The sequence below is a fragment of the Monodelphis domestica genome, chromosome 5 (assembly GCF_027887165.1).
Source record: "Monodelphis domestica isolate mMonDom1 chromosome 5, mMonDom1.pri, whole genome shotgun sequence".
NCBI classification, from domain to species: domain Eukaryota; kingdom Metazoa; phylum Chordata; class Mammalia; order Didelphimorphia; family Didelphidae; genus Monodelphis; species Monodelphis domestica.
In genome coordinates this window covers 160,966,429-160,984,075 of record NC_077231.1, presented here as the reverse complement: position 1 = coordinate 160,984,075, position 17,647 = coordinate 160,966,429, and the positions used below count along the sequence as shown (strand labels likewise).

The following is a 17,647-nucleotide window of genomic DNA, read 5'->3' as shown; positions in this document are numbered from 1 at the left end:
TCCTCTTAATGGCTGCACTCTCAGGTCTATTCCTTCTCAAATCCATTTTTCGCACTGCTACCAAAGTAACATACTGCCAAAATGCACACGCTTTGATAATGTCATTCCTCAATCATTGTAAGTCATTCTCTGTTACTTAAGAAAATAGAAACTTCTCCTTTTGTCCAAGGGCTTCCAATAGTAGCTATGCCACTTTTTTTTATTAGCCATATTTGACACCCTTCCTGTTAGAAGGCTTTGTGTTTCAAAAAAAAAAAAAAGGAATACTCTCCATTCCCCCATTCTTGTATCATTCTCACACAAGTCTTGCTCATCTTATCCCTCACTTCAAAGTGCCTTTCTTTCCATATTCATGTTTTTAAGTCCTATTTTTCGAGGTCTGAATCAGGGGCTACGGTCTTCATGAAGCCCTTCTTTCTCTAGGTGAGAGTGTTCTTTGCCTTCTCAAATTTATCATAGTACTTAATTTGAATATTCCCTATTTCAAAATGTTAGGTGGATAATATCTTGGATACCATTTGGTCTAATCATTGCTAAGCAAAGATTCCCCTTTATGCACTTTGCAATCAATAGGAATTTAGCTTTCCCTTGAAAATCACTCTAATGAGAATAATCCCACTCCAATCTAAGAGAGTATATTTCAAATTAATGTGTTTTGTTAGGATGTTTTTTCCTTATCAAAATGCATTTTTTTTTGTACAATTTCTATCCAATGTTGGAAATTTAGTGCCTTTGCATTTATCTTCCTTGGCTCTAGGTTATAAAATTCTCTCTAGATTATAAAATTCTTGAGACATGGATTTGAGCCACAATTTGACTTTCCCCTTCCATACACAATTCAATTCAATAAACAAACATTTAAGATGATAATGGAGTAGGGATGAGAATTCCTATATATAAGGCACTGTGGTAGATACTCAGAAAGATAAATGGATTAATAGGACTCAATCATTGTTTTCAAGGAGCTTCCTTCACAATAGTGTGGATAACAAAAGTTAAAGAAAATAAATCTGATATAAATTGGAATATGAATGAATAAAAAGCAAAAGAGCTATAGGAGCTCAGCAGTAATAGAGACTACACAAAATGGGTAGGTCAAAGAAAATGGTATGGTGCTAGTGCCAGCCTGAAAGGATAAATATTACTTATATAGTTGTATTCAGAGAATCTTGCATTCTGGACATAGTAAATATTATTAAAAAGCAATAAATTGACAAATTTTAATTAAGTACCTGCTTTGAGCCATTCACTCACAGTGCTAGGCAAATAAGACACAAATGCAAGAAATCAAATGGTTCCTGCCCTTCCAGAGATTATATTAGGAACATGAAATAAAACATGACCCTGTGATCCATACTGCCAATGAGGTTTTCTTGGCAACAATATTGTACTGATTTGACATTTCCTTCATCAGTGGATCATGACAAAAAGCAGCTAAATGATTTTCCCAGGTTCACACAACTTACTGACTACAGGGCCAGAGCTCAATCCACTGAGCCACTTGGTTGCCTCTTACTTCTATAAGTACATACAAATTTATATACAGAAACAAGGTACAAGGGCAGAGGAGAAGGATTAAGAGCTGGGGACATAACAGAAAATGCCTTGTATAGAAGTTAATATTTTACCAGAATAAATTATAGTCTCAGAGGGTAGCCTAGATCACTGAGATGAAAAATGACTGGTCTAAGATAAATCCTCCCTACCCCAGAGGTAGGACTTGATCCCAGGTCTTCCTGATTCAGAGGTCAGATTTTCTTTATCCTGCCTGTTTCTGTCTCTCAAAACTAAAAAAAAAAACTAAAAAAAATGATGTCAGCTTTTGATATCATTATCACCAGAAACAATACATAGGATTGCAGGATTTTGAACTGAAAGATTAGAAATCATTTTTTAACCACTTCCTTTTTTAGAAGAGGAAACCAAAGATAAAATACATGTCAAGACCTCCTCCTCTAAGTCAAGGAGCTCTAGATGGTGCAGAGCCAGACCTTCTGATGCCAAATTCTATATATTACATTATGCTATTGTATGGAAAACAGTGAGTGCTTTTGAGGATTTGGTTATGACATATAATATGTGAAGGAAAATAGTGGGAGAGAAATTACTTCTTATATAAAGTAAAAATTGGTCTCCCTGTAAGTTCCATTCATTTATCCTAGTTCTACCTCTATGGTCAAAAAGAATGAGCAAGACAGGAGGAACATATATCTATATAAAAAAATATATATGTATATATATGTATGTATTCATATATTTGATGATAGCACATGTATAATCTATATCATATTACCTGCCATCTCAGGGAGGGAAGAAAGGCAGGGAAAGAATGTGGATCACAAAATGAAAGAAAATAATTATTAAAAATCTTATCTATATGTATTCTGGGAAACTATGTATAATAAATCATTTAAAAATAAATGCATGTTGCCAATAATAGTGATTTAAAAATAAAAAAGAGGAAGAATGAGCTAAAAATGGTACCAGCCTAAAGGAACTTATAGTTGGATGGATAAAACTTAAAATAAAAATAAAAATGACATAGAAAATAAAGCACATAAATAAGTGCTAAGCTGTGTTGAACAGATTTTCTGTTTGGCCAAAGTATAACTTAAAGAGGTCCTTATCTTAAAGGCTGACCAAAAATGGAAACACTTATTTGAAAACCCCAAGTAGAAACAGTAGGCAACAAATGGAGTTTTTTCTTCTGCTTTCAGTCAGTATATGTGCTAGTCGCATATTCTGATGAACGTTACAAGAAAATCTTCTACTTGAATTGTTGTGTATCATGCTTTGTTCTTTTCTTTACATTGGGCAAATATCCCTTGATGTAAATTCATTTCTAATTGTCTTGATTTAATCAAATTTACCTTTCTTAACTAATACACTATATTTTTATTTTCAGTATGTGCTCCTTCTAAACTACCAGGTGAATTAATTGTTTAAATGTACTTTATTTATCATTAATTAAACTTTAATTTTTTATTAAATTAAATTAAAATTAAAATTTCAGCAAAAGTCTTCAATAGTACTTTGTACTAGGACTTGTACCTTGTATATTCAAACTGATAATATTGCTACAAATGATGATGAATCATGGATAAACAGTTCAAATAAATTATCTAAATTTAGCTATGATACTACCTTCCTAAAATTATCCTTCCTCTTGTGTGCTACAAAACTTATTTTGGGAAAGTTCAGGAGGGTGGGGGAGATCCCTACATATTCTTGCAATTGGTTATCTCTGCTGTAGGCATACTCCCTTTTCCTGTATATTACCATCCTATTTCTGGAACTTTCTATCTTAAAAAAAATTTTAATCATATTTTCCATCTGATGCAGAAGAGTGGTAAGGGCTAATCAATGGGGGTTAAGTGACTTGCCCAGGGTCAAAAAGCTAGGATGTGTGTGGGGACAAATTTGAAGCCAGGACCTCCACACCTCCCACCTTTAAGCCTACCTCTCAAACCACTGAACCAACTAGATGCCCCTTATATTAAAATTTCTATGAACTACCATATAGTTCTAGGATAACATACATGACAACATATGTGACAACTCACATCAAGCCAATCCTATTTAAATTTTAAAAGACCCTACTTTTCCTATGAAATCTAAAACCCTCTGATGTATACCTCAGCAGCCCTAATGAAGTGAGTAACAATAGACTCATATAATAAGAGAATCATCAGAAAAAGAGAGAAATGGGAAAACCTTAGTGTGGCAATGTCACAAATCCAGAGGTCAGCCAGTAGTGGATTATAGTCCTTTCCTTCCCTTTCCTTCCCTTCAGGGACACGTGTCACCCTGTTTTTCTAGTTGATCTTTCCATGTTTCCAATATTAGGTGTCTCCAATGAAACCATATGATCTCCTTTTTAATATGTCAAATAAAGAAGGTCTCCTCAAATAAATGGATAATAATTAATTCAATGGATTAGAACACTGACTCACTAATATAGCATTTCAATTTGAAAATAAGTTATGTACTTAAGAAGCAGTGATATTCTCTGAATTGTATGCATCTAAAATTGTTCTTTACCAGTTTTATCCATCAGGTTAGATTTTAATGACAATATTTTGTATTTAAATAACATTATTGATTCTATAATACCTAAATAACATTTAGGAAATTGTAAAAGATAGTAGAGCTCACTTATTCCTGTCCATACCTAAACAGAAATCCTGAATGCTAAGTCAAACAAGTATCTGTCCTTTCTCTATATGAAGACTGTCTATATCTTCACAGATGGAGAGCTCATTCTTCCCTAAACATTTCTCTTTGGAATAATTCTAATTAGCACAAATATTTTCTTCATATTGAGACAAAATCTGCATCTCCTGAATCTTTTTTCAACCATTCATTTTCTATTATATGCTCAGTTATATCTACCCAACTTGTAAAAAAAAAAAAAAAGAGATGAAGAGATAGAATGTACCACTACCACTACAAATAAAACAAGGAAATCAAAAGGCCAAACTTGTATTTATGGCTGTCTTTAATAAAAAGATCACCTGTAAGGTTGACTAGCTATGCAGAGTCCAGTCTTTAAGATGGCCATAAAACAATTACTATACAAAGTTTGTTTTGAGTTGCAACAATTATACAGACTATGAATTTAAAGAATGTTCACTCAGTGTTTGGGAAAAGAACATAAGCACTATGGTTCTGAATAATATTCTTTCAAATTTCTAAATGAACTGATATATTTTACACAAGATCATAGTAATCATAGACCTAGAACCTAAAGTGTCTTTAGAGACCTTCTTTTCTAGAGGTCTTCATTTTATAGATGAGGAAACTGTGACCTAGGGAGGAGACATAAGTTGGCTAACATCTTAAAAGTATTTGCAACACAGATTGTCTCGCTTCAGAGCCAGTCCATTTCCAAATCACTTTGTCCCAAATGAGCTATTTTAAAATTCTGAACTTCTAAGACACATCTGGTTGATAAGCTGGATTTCCACCTTATCTTAGGTTTAGAAGCATCTCAGCACCACAACGAAGGCAACAATAAAAAGTTAAAATCAAAGAATGATATAGTAGAAACACCATTTGATTTAAAAGAATCTGTGTTTGAAGCCTCACTTGGGTACTGCAATCTTAGAAAAAGTCATTTAATCTCTGAGCTTTCTTTTTCTCATTTGTAAAGGTTTGGATGAAATAATCTCAAAGGTATTTTCCATCCCTAAATTGCACACTCGTGACTAAATATTTTTAAATTCTTGTCTATTGAAACCTGAGAGAATTTAACAAAAATAAATGACCTGAAAGTTATTTCCTTTGTTTATAATTCTTCTTTAATCACTACATGTTTTTGAGTGCAAGCAAATAAGACTTTAAAGTGACTATTTGTTCAAAAATGCATAGACCTCATTTTTTGCCAACTGATATTCCTTGTTAATTTAAATCATTTTTGTCAGAGGAATAAATGAAGTCCTTTCCATTAAAATAGGGTTAGCTCATCTAGGACAGAGAAAACGTCATTCTATACAATTAATAAATTAAGTAAAGGTTGACATTATGTTTGTGTCATGCTTATATATAGATGTATATGCATGTGTGTCAGATTCTTATTATTTTATTCAAAACTGTTCAACATTATTTAGTACATTCATTAAATACTATTTCCTTCATTTGGTAGCTTAAAGCTTATAGTATTATTTTCAGCTTTAAAATAGTTTCTACATTAAGATATAAAATTATATGAAAAATGTATGGAGTATAGGAGTGTAAATATCAAGGGGTTGGAGGGAGAAAGGGTAATAGTGTTATTATGCTAGGAAAGAAAATTAGAAATGTGGAAGAGAAATAAAAATCTGCCATCACAACCCAATGCCCTATAAGAGTCAACTGTTAGAGTATTGATTCCTTATTTGTTGTGATCTATTTTTAAATCTATGCACTTTATGGCCTAATATATATGGCACTTTATTAATAATTTTAATTAATGTTTGTCTCAGACTTAGGAAATTCATTTATTTTTGTCATTGAAACTATCTTCTCAATGTTTATGGCAGGCACTGAATTAAAGTCCCTGTCACACCTTTGTTTTGTATAGAAGATAATAAAACATGAAAATTAGGGTTACGGTATACAGCTAGGGAAAAAAAGGTTAAAAGAAAGCATGCAGATCTAATATTAGATGCTTTAGGTGTTCACAAGAAAATGAAAATGTACTGACACTTCCAAAGAACTTTCTATTGAAAAGGTTATGAGACCTAAAAGCTGCTAATTTAATTTATAATTATTAAATAGTTTTTAATTGTGAGGCAAGAAGAGATAATGGAAAGAAATCAGCCTCAAAATAAGAGAAAATTGAAGAGTCATCTCTGACATATACTGGCTGTGTGACCCAGGAAAGTTAAGATATTGCTTCTTTGGTTCTATAGGTAATTCTAAGACACAAAGACTTCAGAGATGCCATTGGTAGGAGTTTCCTCATTGGGATTTTGTCAGTCTACCTATAAAACTACAGATGAGTGAATAAACAAAATAATTGTTTTTAAATTCTATGTTGATTACTTTAAATTCTCTCCTACCAGATCACTGTTAAATAATTTCATTTCTTTTCCAAAAATATTTTGTGAAATAATTGTGAAATAAAGGTGAAAATGTGATGCTTTTCTACAAGTAACAAATACTATAGTTAATATCCAGACACAATAAAAACATTATCTCTACCCTCAAGAAGATTATATAAGAAGGGTAATGAGAACTATTCACCCAGAAGAGTAATAGAATACAATGTGTGATAAAGGGAAGAGAACTAAAAAAACAAAAGCTCAAAGCAATTGAGAGGAAATAGAGATTTTTTCAAGCAGTCTAGTTAAGTAATGAGTTAAGAGGCCAGAGAAGGAAGAAAGAAGCTTCTAGTGGGAATTCCATTCCTGCCACTAACCACCTATGTTCCCTCAGTCAGGGACAGTATATTGGCCTCTTTGGATGCCAGTTCCTTCATATGTAAAAAGCATATCCTCAGTCTGATGATTCTGATGATATTTCTAGCTCTGAACTTTATGATCTTATTATATTGAATCATTTATTCAAGAGAATGCAGAAAATCAGTGGGAATTTCCAGCACTAGAATCAACAAGACCTAGGTCATCATCAAATTCTCTGGTACACTTTTTGTAATTGTACTAAGTGTTTTTGAACAAAGAAAAATCAATTACTAATTTATAGCCTAAAGGCATTACTGAACCACAAAATATTTTTGATGCAAAGGGTTCAATAAAACTCAATTATATTGTGAAAAGAATTGAGGAATATATATATACATATATATATATATATATGGTGTATGTGTATGTATATATATATACACCATATTATCATAGGATAATTTTGCATGGCAAATTAATTATACAGATTAATTTATATATATATATATATATACATACACACATACATACACCGAAAAAGTCTGAGCCTCATTCACATCTTGCCATACCCTCAATGGGCTCTTCTAAGGAAGAAGAAACAGACCCATTTCTAAACACTTTTTTTCATTTTCTCAGGGAGCCGGTGTTCACCTTCTCCACAAGGAAGCTTCCAAGAGAAGAACCCATTTAATCAGATTTTACTTTGTTTCTCTTATCCTAAGTAGAATAATTTAGCTGCAGAGTGTGACCCAGAGAACAATGTACTTGGTTCCTCACTGGCTTCAGCTCTACCCATGCTCAAAGCCAAGATCCCTTCTTCTCTGACTGTGGCTGGGGCTATTCATAGTCTAAGGATGAAATACAAATTGGTTAATATCTCTCTTGAATTCATGGATATTGAAGCATTTCCTTGTTATTCTTTGGAATCACTTTGGTTTCCCAACCTTTTTTTCAAAATAGTGGTGATCCATTTTAGAGAAATTGTGATATATCTTCAAAACAGCCCTATGAAACTCTTTAAATCAAGGTTAATTTCCTTAAACTGTACAAAACATCCATCAGGGAAACACTGAGTATAAGGACAAAACCTGTCAAACTGAGATTAAGACCTTTTTGATTGCTGCTCCTATGTTTGGAACTTTTTTTTTTCATATATTCAACATCTAAATCCTGACCCCTGAGATATCTTTACTTGTTAGTGTATTTGGTAATCCTGAGTTCAGACTGTTGAGTGCAGGTACAGTTCATCATGTAGATGATATGTTGTGGCTCACAATAAGTGACTAAAAGGCTCATCTGTATAATAAAACAACATTCCCTGAATTTTAACATTATAGGCCACCCAACTTTCTAAATGGGCTTCCACAACTCATCTGATCTCTTATATTGGCAATGAGCAAGAAAATAATGGAGTCATTACCTTTCTTATGACTAAAAATTTTAGGATGAATTACTCCTGGGTACAATCCAACATAAACCTAGAACACATTTACAAGTATTATACATTGACCACCTAGTGAGAGAAAGCTTATTCATTGAAATGGTATCAGCCCTTAAATGAAGTAAAATACATTAATGAAGAGTCTTGATATTTTAATGTTTTGTGTTCCTGGAATGTTCAGACTGAAAACTGTCTTCATGAGAAAAAAGTTCCCTTAGAAAAGTTGATAAAGTCCCTGGAAGATGCTACAGGCAGAGTAATCTCTTAGCTATATTAGGAACAAGGATAATTACTCAACTCTATCACTAAAAACATCCAAGCACAATAACAAAAACAAAGTAAGGCAATTTTTTTTAGACAGAAGGAAGATCTGAATGTGAAGAAGATATACAGATTCCAAACACTTAGAATTTCTAGGTTTAAGTACAAAAAAGCATTTAAAATACTAAAACTTTTTTTTTTCACTTCTGGTTGCACTCAAGTTACTCTGCCACAAAACCCAAAAGTTAAATAACAATATTGTTGGAGAGGAAAAAAAACTCACTGTGGGATCTTTGCCAGCCATTTTGCACTCTTCAACTTTGTTTGCAGATGCTGGCCAGAAAATCTAAGTAGAAAAAAAAAAAGATCCTATCAGTTTTTGTTGTTGTTGTTGTTGTTGTTGTTCAGTTGTGTCCCAACTCTTCATGACCCCATTTGGAATTTTCTTAGCAAAGATACTTAAGGGGGTTGTCATTTTTCTTTACACATAATTTTACACTTGAGAAAACTGAGCCAAACAGTGTTAAGTGACCTACCTAAGGACATTAGCTAGTGAGTGTCTGAGGCTGAATTTAATTTCATACCCTCCTGACTCCAGGGCTGGCACTCCATCCACAGCACTTTCTAGCTGTCCCATAATACAAGTAACAATTATGAAAAAGACCTTATTTTCTTTAAATGATACTAATAGGGTTTTTTGAGATATGTCTAAGATCACTCTCCTGATCATTTACATATTTTTCCAAGATAAGAATGCATTTACCAAAAGGATTTTCGTACCACCAGTCAATTCTAATAAAATTCTATAAGGAATTTGAATGGATATTTGTCAGGGGTTTCAGGCGTTGGATTCATAAGCTCTCCTGACAGTATTACTTAGAGATAGGTAGACTATAAAAAGGACAATATCAAAAATATGCATATCATCTGTGATTTTCATAATATTGATACCTATATACAAATGTGATTTTATATTATTTTACATAGAATATTTTAAATATTATATTACACAAAATTCTAATAGTTGGAAGGGACTTCAGTGGATACTATTATAATCTATAGCCCCCCCCCCAAACACTCTACTATAACATAAAATCAGTGTTTATATTGATTATAATAATTTCTACAGTCCAAAAGTAACTAAGGTTATGATTTGAACTCAGGTCATCCTGACTTTTAGTTCAGTGCTCTATATACTGCCTGCATTTAAAATGTCAAAATATAAATTTAAAGAATTTTTCATTACCATCTCCATTAGAAACATTTTCCCTCCTTTCTCAAAGAGGTCAGTGCCTGGCTCTTGATGTTCCTGTTTACTTCTAACTCCAATGCTAATACTCTTCAATGAACAAACTAATGTTCCCTTTAATATCCTTATGTCCAAATTCTTGAATCCACTCCCCCTTCCTGACCTACTCCTTTATTCTAAGATGCATCATAGGGACACATACTTGACTACAATGCCACTGATCATACAATTCCCATGACCAAGAAATCTGAAATCCTTTATCTAATTAGAGCATGCTATACTCCTTTGCTCACTATTCCAATGTGTCCTCACAGCAGCCAAAATGATTTAAAAAATTTTCTTCTGATTTTGCTGCTCCCCTAACTTAATACATACTGGTATCTCTCTATTTCCACTAGAATAAATTCTTCTGACATTTAAAGTTCTTGAAACTTGTTATGCTGGGCTACAAAGTTAAAACAAACAAATAATGGAAAAGTAACTTAAAAATGCAAAGTGATCTCTGACTTTGCTACCAAGTGTCAAGTTCTCTTTGAATTTATTTGGGTGAAAATGTCTTTATTCTTTTTTTTCCCTTTAACCTATTTTAAAATTCCTCTCCTTACATCAAATCTATTCAATCCATGGCAATGGTCCAAGAAATTTTTCTTTTCTTTTTTATTTAGAACAGAATGTATTATAATATGTACTATATATAATATGTACAATAGAGCCAGATGGGAAAAACTAGAAAAACACTTTTAACTTTTGCTTCCAATGAAATAAACCCATATTATTTTGCTGAGCAGTGGACCTGGGCTTTTGCCGGCTACTTTAATGAAATACACATTTCTTTCTCTTTTTTCTCTTTGTACACAACAACAAAATAGCATATTATAAGGCAATTTTGAGTTTTGAAAACATTTTTGAACTTACACTCAGAGGGTCTTGGCTTATGTTATTGATATTCAAAGACAAAATATGATCTTTGCTGCCCACATATATCCGGTCCTGATCTTCATCCATTAATAATATCCGGTAGTCTAATGGATTGTTGGAGAGACTATAATATTCAGAGGTCCTGGTTTCCCGAAGTTCTGAAATAGCAAATAGCAGAAATTAGTTTTAAAAGTTTCTTTTTTTTCATTCCATTTTTTTAAAGAATGCCTTTTGACATTTTCCACTTGTTAATGTGATTCTCATTTCATTTTCATTCATGTTGTTTTATAAAAGTCACCTTTCATAAAGCAAAAACATTTCTCTACCTGCTAAGCTAGGGAAATTCTATTATTTTAATGGCTGTCATTGTTTATTGCCTCAACGTATAAGACTGAGCAAGCATTAAACAAGCAGTTTATTATTGTCCATGAAATAATGAACCTGAAAAGAATTCTTAGGGAAGCAGGTACAAAGTAGGCAGGAATCAGAGCACATAGTGTAGGGTGATGATACAGCAAAGAGCACTTAAAGGATGGGGAATCAGGAGAGCATGGATGGATATTGAGTAAAGATGTGATCTTAGGCAAGTAGCTTTACTTTTCTGGTCGTGTTTCTTTATATTCACCAGTTCCCTATCCTCCACTAGCATTTTAGGATTTAATTGTAATAAAAATCATTTGAGCCACACAAACATGTGAGATCCTACATCCCACTCTTATTTTAGAAAGTAACAATTAAAAATCAACTCCAAGGAAAAAGCTTATGCTTATAAATGGACATATTGAGCAAAGGCAGAGGGAGTGTTAATTGCCTCTGATCACCATTCCTATGCCTCCTTCTAGACCTGAATTGACCTTATCTATTCTTGAGAGAATAATTCATTCTCACTTCAGCATTTACCTGATCTTTGATCTTCACTGTGATGGTCACTATAGAAAGCTTTAACTAAATTAATGTATCATTCAAGTTAAAACTGGGTTGAGAGAGAAGGCCATTTAATCACTAAAATTTATTCTAAAATAAGTCATTTTACAACTGAGTCTTTATCTAAAAGCAAAAAGGCACCTGAACCAAGAGCCATAGTTATAAATAAACCATCAAGTGAACTGCTAAACCATATCTCATATGCAGAGGCTCAAGCTCATTTAACAGTTCTCACAATGAATAAGCGTCTCTGTAATTGACCTTTGAAGACAATGAATGTACTGTGACAATAAAAAGGTCTATATTCATTATAACTGATATGATTTTTCTCTCCAGTCAAAAAGCTTCTTGAACACATTTAAGCCTCTTGTCAAGGGAATTCAGTAGCTCTTTTGTTTTCTTAATTTTTTTTTTTGAGATTCACTAGTGCTAGAGAGATGTCTGTTGTTCAACATTTAAATTCCAATGGAACACTTCTTTCAAAGTTCTGGTGGTTGAATTTCAAGGATTTCTGTTGAACTACTCACCTCTTTGGGATGTGAACTAAACAAAAGTTGGAAATTATGGTGGAGCTTGTAAAGTGATACAAACTATATCTGATAGTGAGTATTTGGATCTGAAAAATAAATCAAAACCTATTTCATATGACTATATGCCAGCCAAGCTTTGGGCTAAGAACTGTTTAGAAACAAAGTAAAGAAAAATCAATCCCTTCCTTGAAGGAGTTTATATATTAATGAGTGACACAAAGAAATATAGAAATGCATATGAATATATAAGACATGCAGAAACAAGTCACAGAATTTAAGAAGGGAAATACTACAAGATAGAAGGCAAAGAAGGGTCTCTTTTAGGAGGTGACATTTGAGTTAAGTCTTCAAGAAGGCAGCAATTCTTAGAGGTATATAAGGTATCTAGATGGAAAAGTAAAAGTATCACTATGAATACACCATAAATGGTATGGAGGAAAATAAAGTAAAAGCAGGCTGGAAAAGGGAAGGAACTGGATACTTAAAGAAATTTAAATACCAAAGGAAATTTACACTTTCTCATTTGACTTCACAGAGGAAAACAAGGTCAGACCTATGGTTCCAAAAAATCTCTTTGGAACTGTGGGTTTTAAAATATTGTGGTCAGGGGAACTGCATCCCCCTGCATGCACCAGGGGTCCCTCTCTTCTACTTCTACTTCAGGGTGTGGGATTGGTCTATATAAGGACCAATCCCGTGCCTAGGAGGGTCCTTTGAATCAGAATTGATTGGGCAGTTTTAGTGGCTCTAGTCAGTTTCAAGCTGGTTGGAGTTCCGGTTTTTTACATTATTAAAGTTTGAGTTAGATAAAAGATGAAGAGTTGTTTGTTTGATTGTTTTTTTCCTTTATTCATTTCAGAAGCTAGGTAGAATATGGATTCAAGAGACTTGAGACAAAGGAACTAATTAGAATGTCTAAGGGGGAGGGGATGAGGCACTAAACTGGTGGCAACTATGTGAATACAGAGAAATTTTCTCTATGTATATAGACACTGTCTTTCCCTCCCTCTCTCTCTCTCTCTCTCTCTCTCTCTATATATATATATATATATATATATATGTAATATACATATATACTCATAAATCTGTGTATGCTTTGATGAGTATATATACAAATATGTATATATATAGACTCATAGACATACATATAGATATATTGCATTGTGTATGTATATGGGGTACATACATGCCCATACCCATGCCCCCCCCACACATATATCTATATGTCTATTATGTAAGTACATATATACATTTTCATTGTTCAGTTTCAGTCATGGCAGACTCTTCATGGCCCCATTTGAGCTTTTCTTGGCAAAGACATTAGAGAGTTTGTCATTTCCTTTTCCAGCTCATTTTACAGATAAGGAAACTAAGGCAAAGTAAAGTGATTTGTCCAGGGTCCCAGAGTTATTAACTGTCTGAGGCCAGATTTGAACTCAGGAGGAAGAGTATTCCTGACTCCAGGATTTAGATGCAAATTTAGATGCAATTTAGATGCAAATATCTCATTTTTATCTACACAACAACCCTGGGAGACAGATGCTAGTACTAGCCCCCTTTTGAGGATGAGGAAGCTAAGGTATCCACAGATTAAATGACTGATTAAATTAAGTGACACATACATCCATAACCATATATCTGTTGACCACACCTATTAGTTTCTTTAACTTAAGATACTTCAGATATTTTTAACTAAGAATCATAAAATGACCTTAAAATATGCTAAGCTTCATTTCACATTACAAATGATGCCTATAATAAATCTTAGCCTACATAAGAGTAAATCTATGCATACTACATTACCCAGTATTTTTGTTATTGTTGCTGTGTGTTTTCTGTCCTTACTTCCTGGATCTACACTTTTATGAAGCTATCACTCAAAATTATTTGGCCCACAAGAACTGTTCATCTCAATTAAAATTACTTTAGGAACAAGGGTTCTTGACCTTTTTGTGTGTATGTGTCATACATCTCATGGGGAGTTGAATGGGACATATTTACCTCTTCTCAGAGTAATGTTTTTAAATGGATGAAAAAAACGAACCTTGTTTATAAAGGAAATAAATTTTGTTAAATGCAATTTTGATTTTTTTTATAAGAGCTGACATTCCTCAGGTTAAGAAACTTTAGCCCAGACAAATTACTTTAAGAGATCAGGACCTCTAAAATCCCTTCCAGCTCTAAATCCTATTATCCTAACAACATTTCTGACATTTCACTAATAAAGAAGGAAGGCAAAAAATAGTAGTAAGATTGATTTGGGTGAAAAAACATTTCAACCAACATTCAGTGGTATGTTCTTTGTCAAAATATTCATAGATTATCTTGCAGATTCACTTGCTGATTCACTTAAGGAAACAGAAGCAGAGCCTGGGAGTGTGTCAACTTATCTTCTATCCAAGTACTGACTTGCTTCTCAACCCAACAACCCAGTTGTTCCCACTTCAACAGCTATGGCTTTTGGTCTTTGGGTCTTCTCTCATGAAATTTTAAGCACATAAACACTTCCAAATAAAAGGTTATTCTCTTTTTGTCTTTGTATAAGCAGCACCTATTAGATTGCCTGATATATAGTAGGCATTTAATTCACCATTATTAATTGATTGAATGGGAAAATAAAGAGATACCTGAGTCTACTGCTACTGAGCTATAATGCAGGACCTGCATTGGTAGGTATTGTCCATGTTACATATTATAAAAAGGCTCACACAAAGTTGGAATTAAAGAACATGGTAAATGGAATTGTTTGGGTTAACACACTCCTACTCTCTGGCACGTATATATCATTGTATGATCTAAGGTTGTAATAGCTAAAGCAATAAGATGAAGTCCTGGACATTGAGGTCCTTTCTCTAGCTGCATTGCTAAGCATTCAAACTTTATTGCAGAGAGTTCAACTCCGATGGCCTGGCTGTTCAAATGCCAAGACATTTGTCTAAAAGAATATTTTACAATGAACACCCACAAGGCAAGTGCTCCCATGGAAGTCAGAGGAAGCAATAGAAAAAAAGTGTCTCTGAAGAAGTTTAGTATTACTTGTGAGATATGGGAGGCCGTTAGGTGCTGTTCTCTATGAGCAAAGTAGAATTGCGATAGCTCACAAGAAACATGAGAAGTGTGGATTTAGAGACATCTCCATCCCAAATGTTCATATGCACTATTTGGGCCCCATCTGTGGCAGAGTCTTCTGAATTGGTAATGGCTTCATCACTCACAGTTGGACACACTGTACATGGAACTTGACACAGTGATGTCATTTTGGTCCTCTTTGAGCATGAAAGTCAACAATCAACCAATTGAAGTCAGTAATGGATAAACAATTTGACCATAAAGAAAATGAATAGCAAAACACAAAATGCTATTGGTATTACTATAAGTAATCTATTATGCACTTTGCTAAATTCTAACAGAGGCAAGCTTTGCTGAATTTCATCAGACTTTGACATCTTGTTTAGACTGAAGATGTAGGTAGTGGGTACTGTTTGGGGGGAGAAAAACCTTTAATTCTATCCTGGTTATGGCTTCATCTAAGATGATATAGCACTACAAAGGTGAAAAGTCACATAAGGAATAAAAAGAGCTCTGGAAACTTGGGAAAAGTTCCTGGGAAACTAAAATATTTTAAAAAGCAAAGGTTTAGGGCATGCTTCTGCTCAGAAATTCAAATTATGGTAGTGTCTCCATCATGGAAAAATTACAGTAATTATCTCATGCCAAATTTCCCTGAAGGAGAATTCTCAGTCAAGCAATTATCTCACCTGAAGTTAATTTCCAAATTTCCAATTCTTTTTTACTGTTCTGTATAATGAAAAGGACTGGACTCTTCTAAGCCTGATGGAGTTACAGGTTTCCCACAAAGTGTGAAGAACTCCAACAAATTAAGCACTTATCACTCAGACTATTTAATATGATATAGCAATCAAAACATAAATTTTAATGCATTCCATCTGTAAATAACTCTATAACCAGAACCACTGAAGAATAATTTTATTTCTTTGTATTTAATGTCAGTTTGCTGTCTTGGCCAAGTCAATACCAATCTGATTCATACACTCAGAAATTTGATCTTTGGGCAATAATTGTAAAATCCTTTCTTACCTATGTAAAGTATCTGTAATACTGAAACTTTAGGGGCATATTTTCTGTTTCAGAACTGCTATATACCTTTCAGTCACTCTTAAGAATTGGCAAAAGTTAATAAGAGATATTGTATTTTACTAATTTATCCATTTAAAGGCAATTCCAAGAAAAGTTTTTCTATTAGAACTCTATATGGTAACAGAAATAGGAGAAAATTTGTAAGGTCTATTTAAGTATATTTTTTAACCTTTGTAAAACTTACTGCTTATTTGTTTGACTATCATTTATTGAACCTTTATTGTAACCAAAACACTACATAGGCACAAGTCCAGGATAAGAAGCTAAATATGGAGCAGTCCCTGACCATATTAAAGCACAATTTCCCATTCCATTATGAAGTGGAAAAAAAAATCATTGGGCTTCTATCCTAGACATCCAGCAAGAAATGCCCATTGGCAGAATTATAATTTTCAAATGGAATTTTTTTCAGACAAAGATCAGGGTCATATAGCCTTTCAATTCAGTAATAAAGTTTCTGACAACATCATTTTCTTTGTGGTATTTCATATCTTCTGAAGTAGATAGACACTATCTTCTCCCAGAATGGTTCCTCTTTTTATTTCTACTTCTTCCACTCTTCTTTCTTCTCCTTATCTTTCTTGTGACTTATTGACATCAACAGGTTTTTTTTTGTTTGTTTATTTCTCTAAGAGACTGAAGATATTAAGTCCACTGATTTAGTAAGGAAAGCTAGCTTGTTCCTTTAGGAAAAGAAGCTGATCAGGACAAGGGCTTACAAACTGCAGCAGACTGACTGGCAGCCAGTATCACCTACCAATTTCCTAAGACAAACAAGGAAAGAAATATGGGATGACAGAGCAAGAAAGCAGAGTGCCAAACTGAAACTCAGAGAATCAAAATCAAGCAGTCTTTAAGAGGAGGTGGAGGACTCCAGGAAGAGCAATATCAATGACTAAGAATCTGTCATCTCGGCACCATGCCAGTGAGAACAGTAGCCCATGGACAAGGAATCACAAGAAATTTTACATAATACTTGTGCCTGTGATTACTCAAGGTACCTGTAACCTGAGATTTCCTCTCTTTTTGGGGCAACCAGGGGTAGTGATAGAGGGAAGCATTTAAATATGTTGAAAAAGAAAAGACATTAAAATGACCACCAGAACTTGGCACTCAAACGGTTGTAATAATAGTTCCCATTCAGATACTGCTTTATGGATTACAGGGAAAACACTTTCTAACAACCCTGTGGGATACTGTGGTGCCATGATAATTCTCATTTTTATACATTATGTCTAAAAGAAATTAGATGAGTTGATTTATGTAAAAAAAAAAGAAGCAA

The 17,647-nt window shown here is 33.5% G+C and overlaps 1 protein-coding gene across 1 annotated transcript in view; it reads right to left on the bottom strand.

Moving 5' to 3' along the window:
• The window catches only part of SEMA3C (semaphorin 3C), a 180,260-nt gene that overhangs the window by 81,199 nt on the left and 81,414 nt on the right, over nt 1–17,647 (bottom strand). Inside the window, exons 3-4 of the mRNA XM_001370101.5 lie at nt 10,751–10,911; nt 8,870–8,932 (exon numbers count right to left, since the gene is read on the bottom strand). Coding sequence (XP_001370138.2) covers nt 8,870–8,932; nt 10,751–10,911 — 224 coding nt within the window. The remainder of the gene's footprint in view (nt 1–8,869; nt 8,933–10,750; nt 10,912–17,647) is intronic.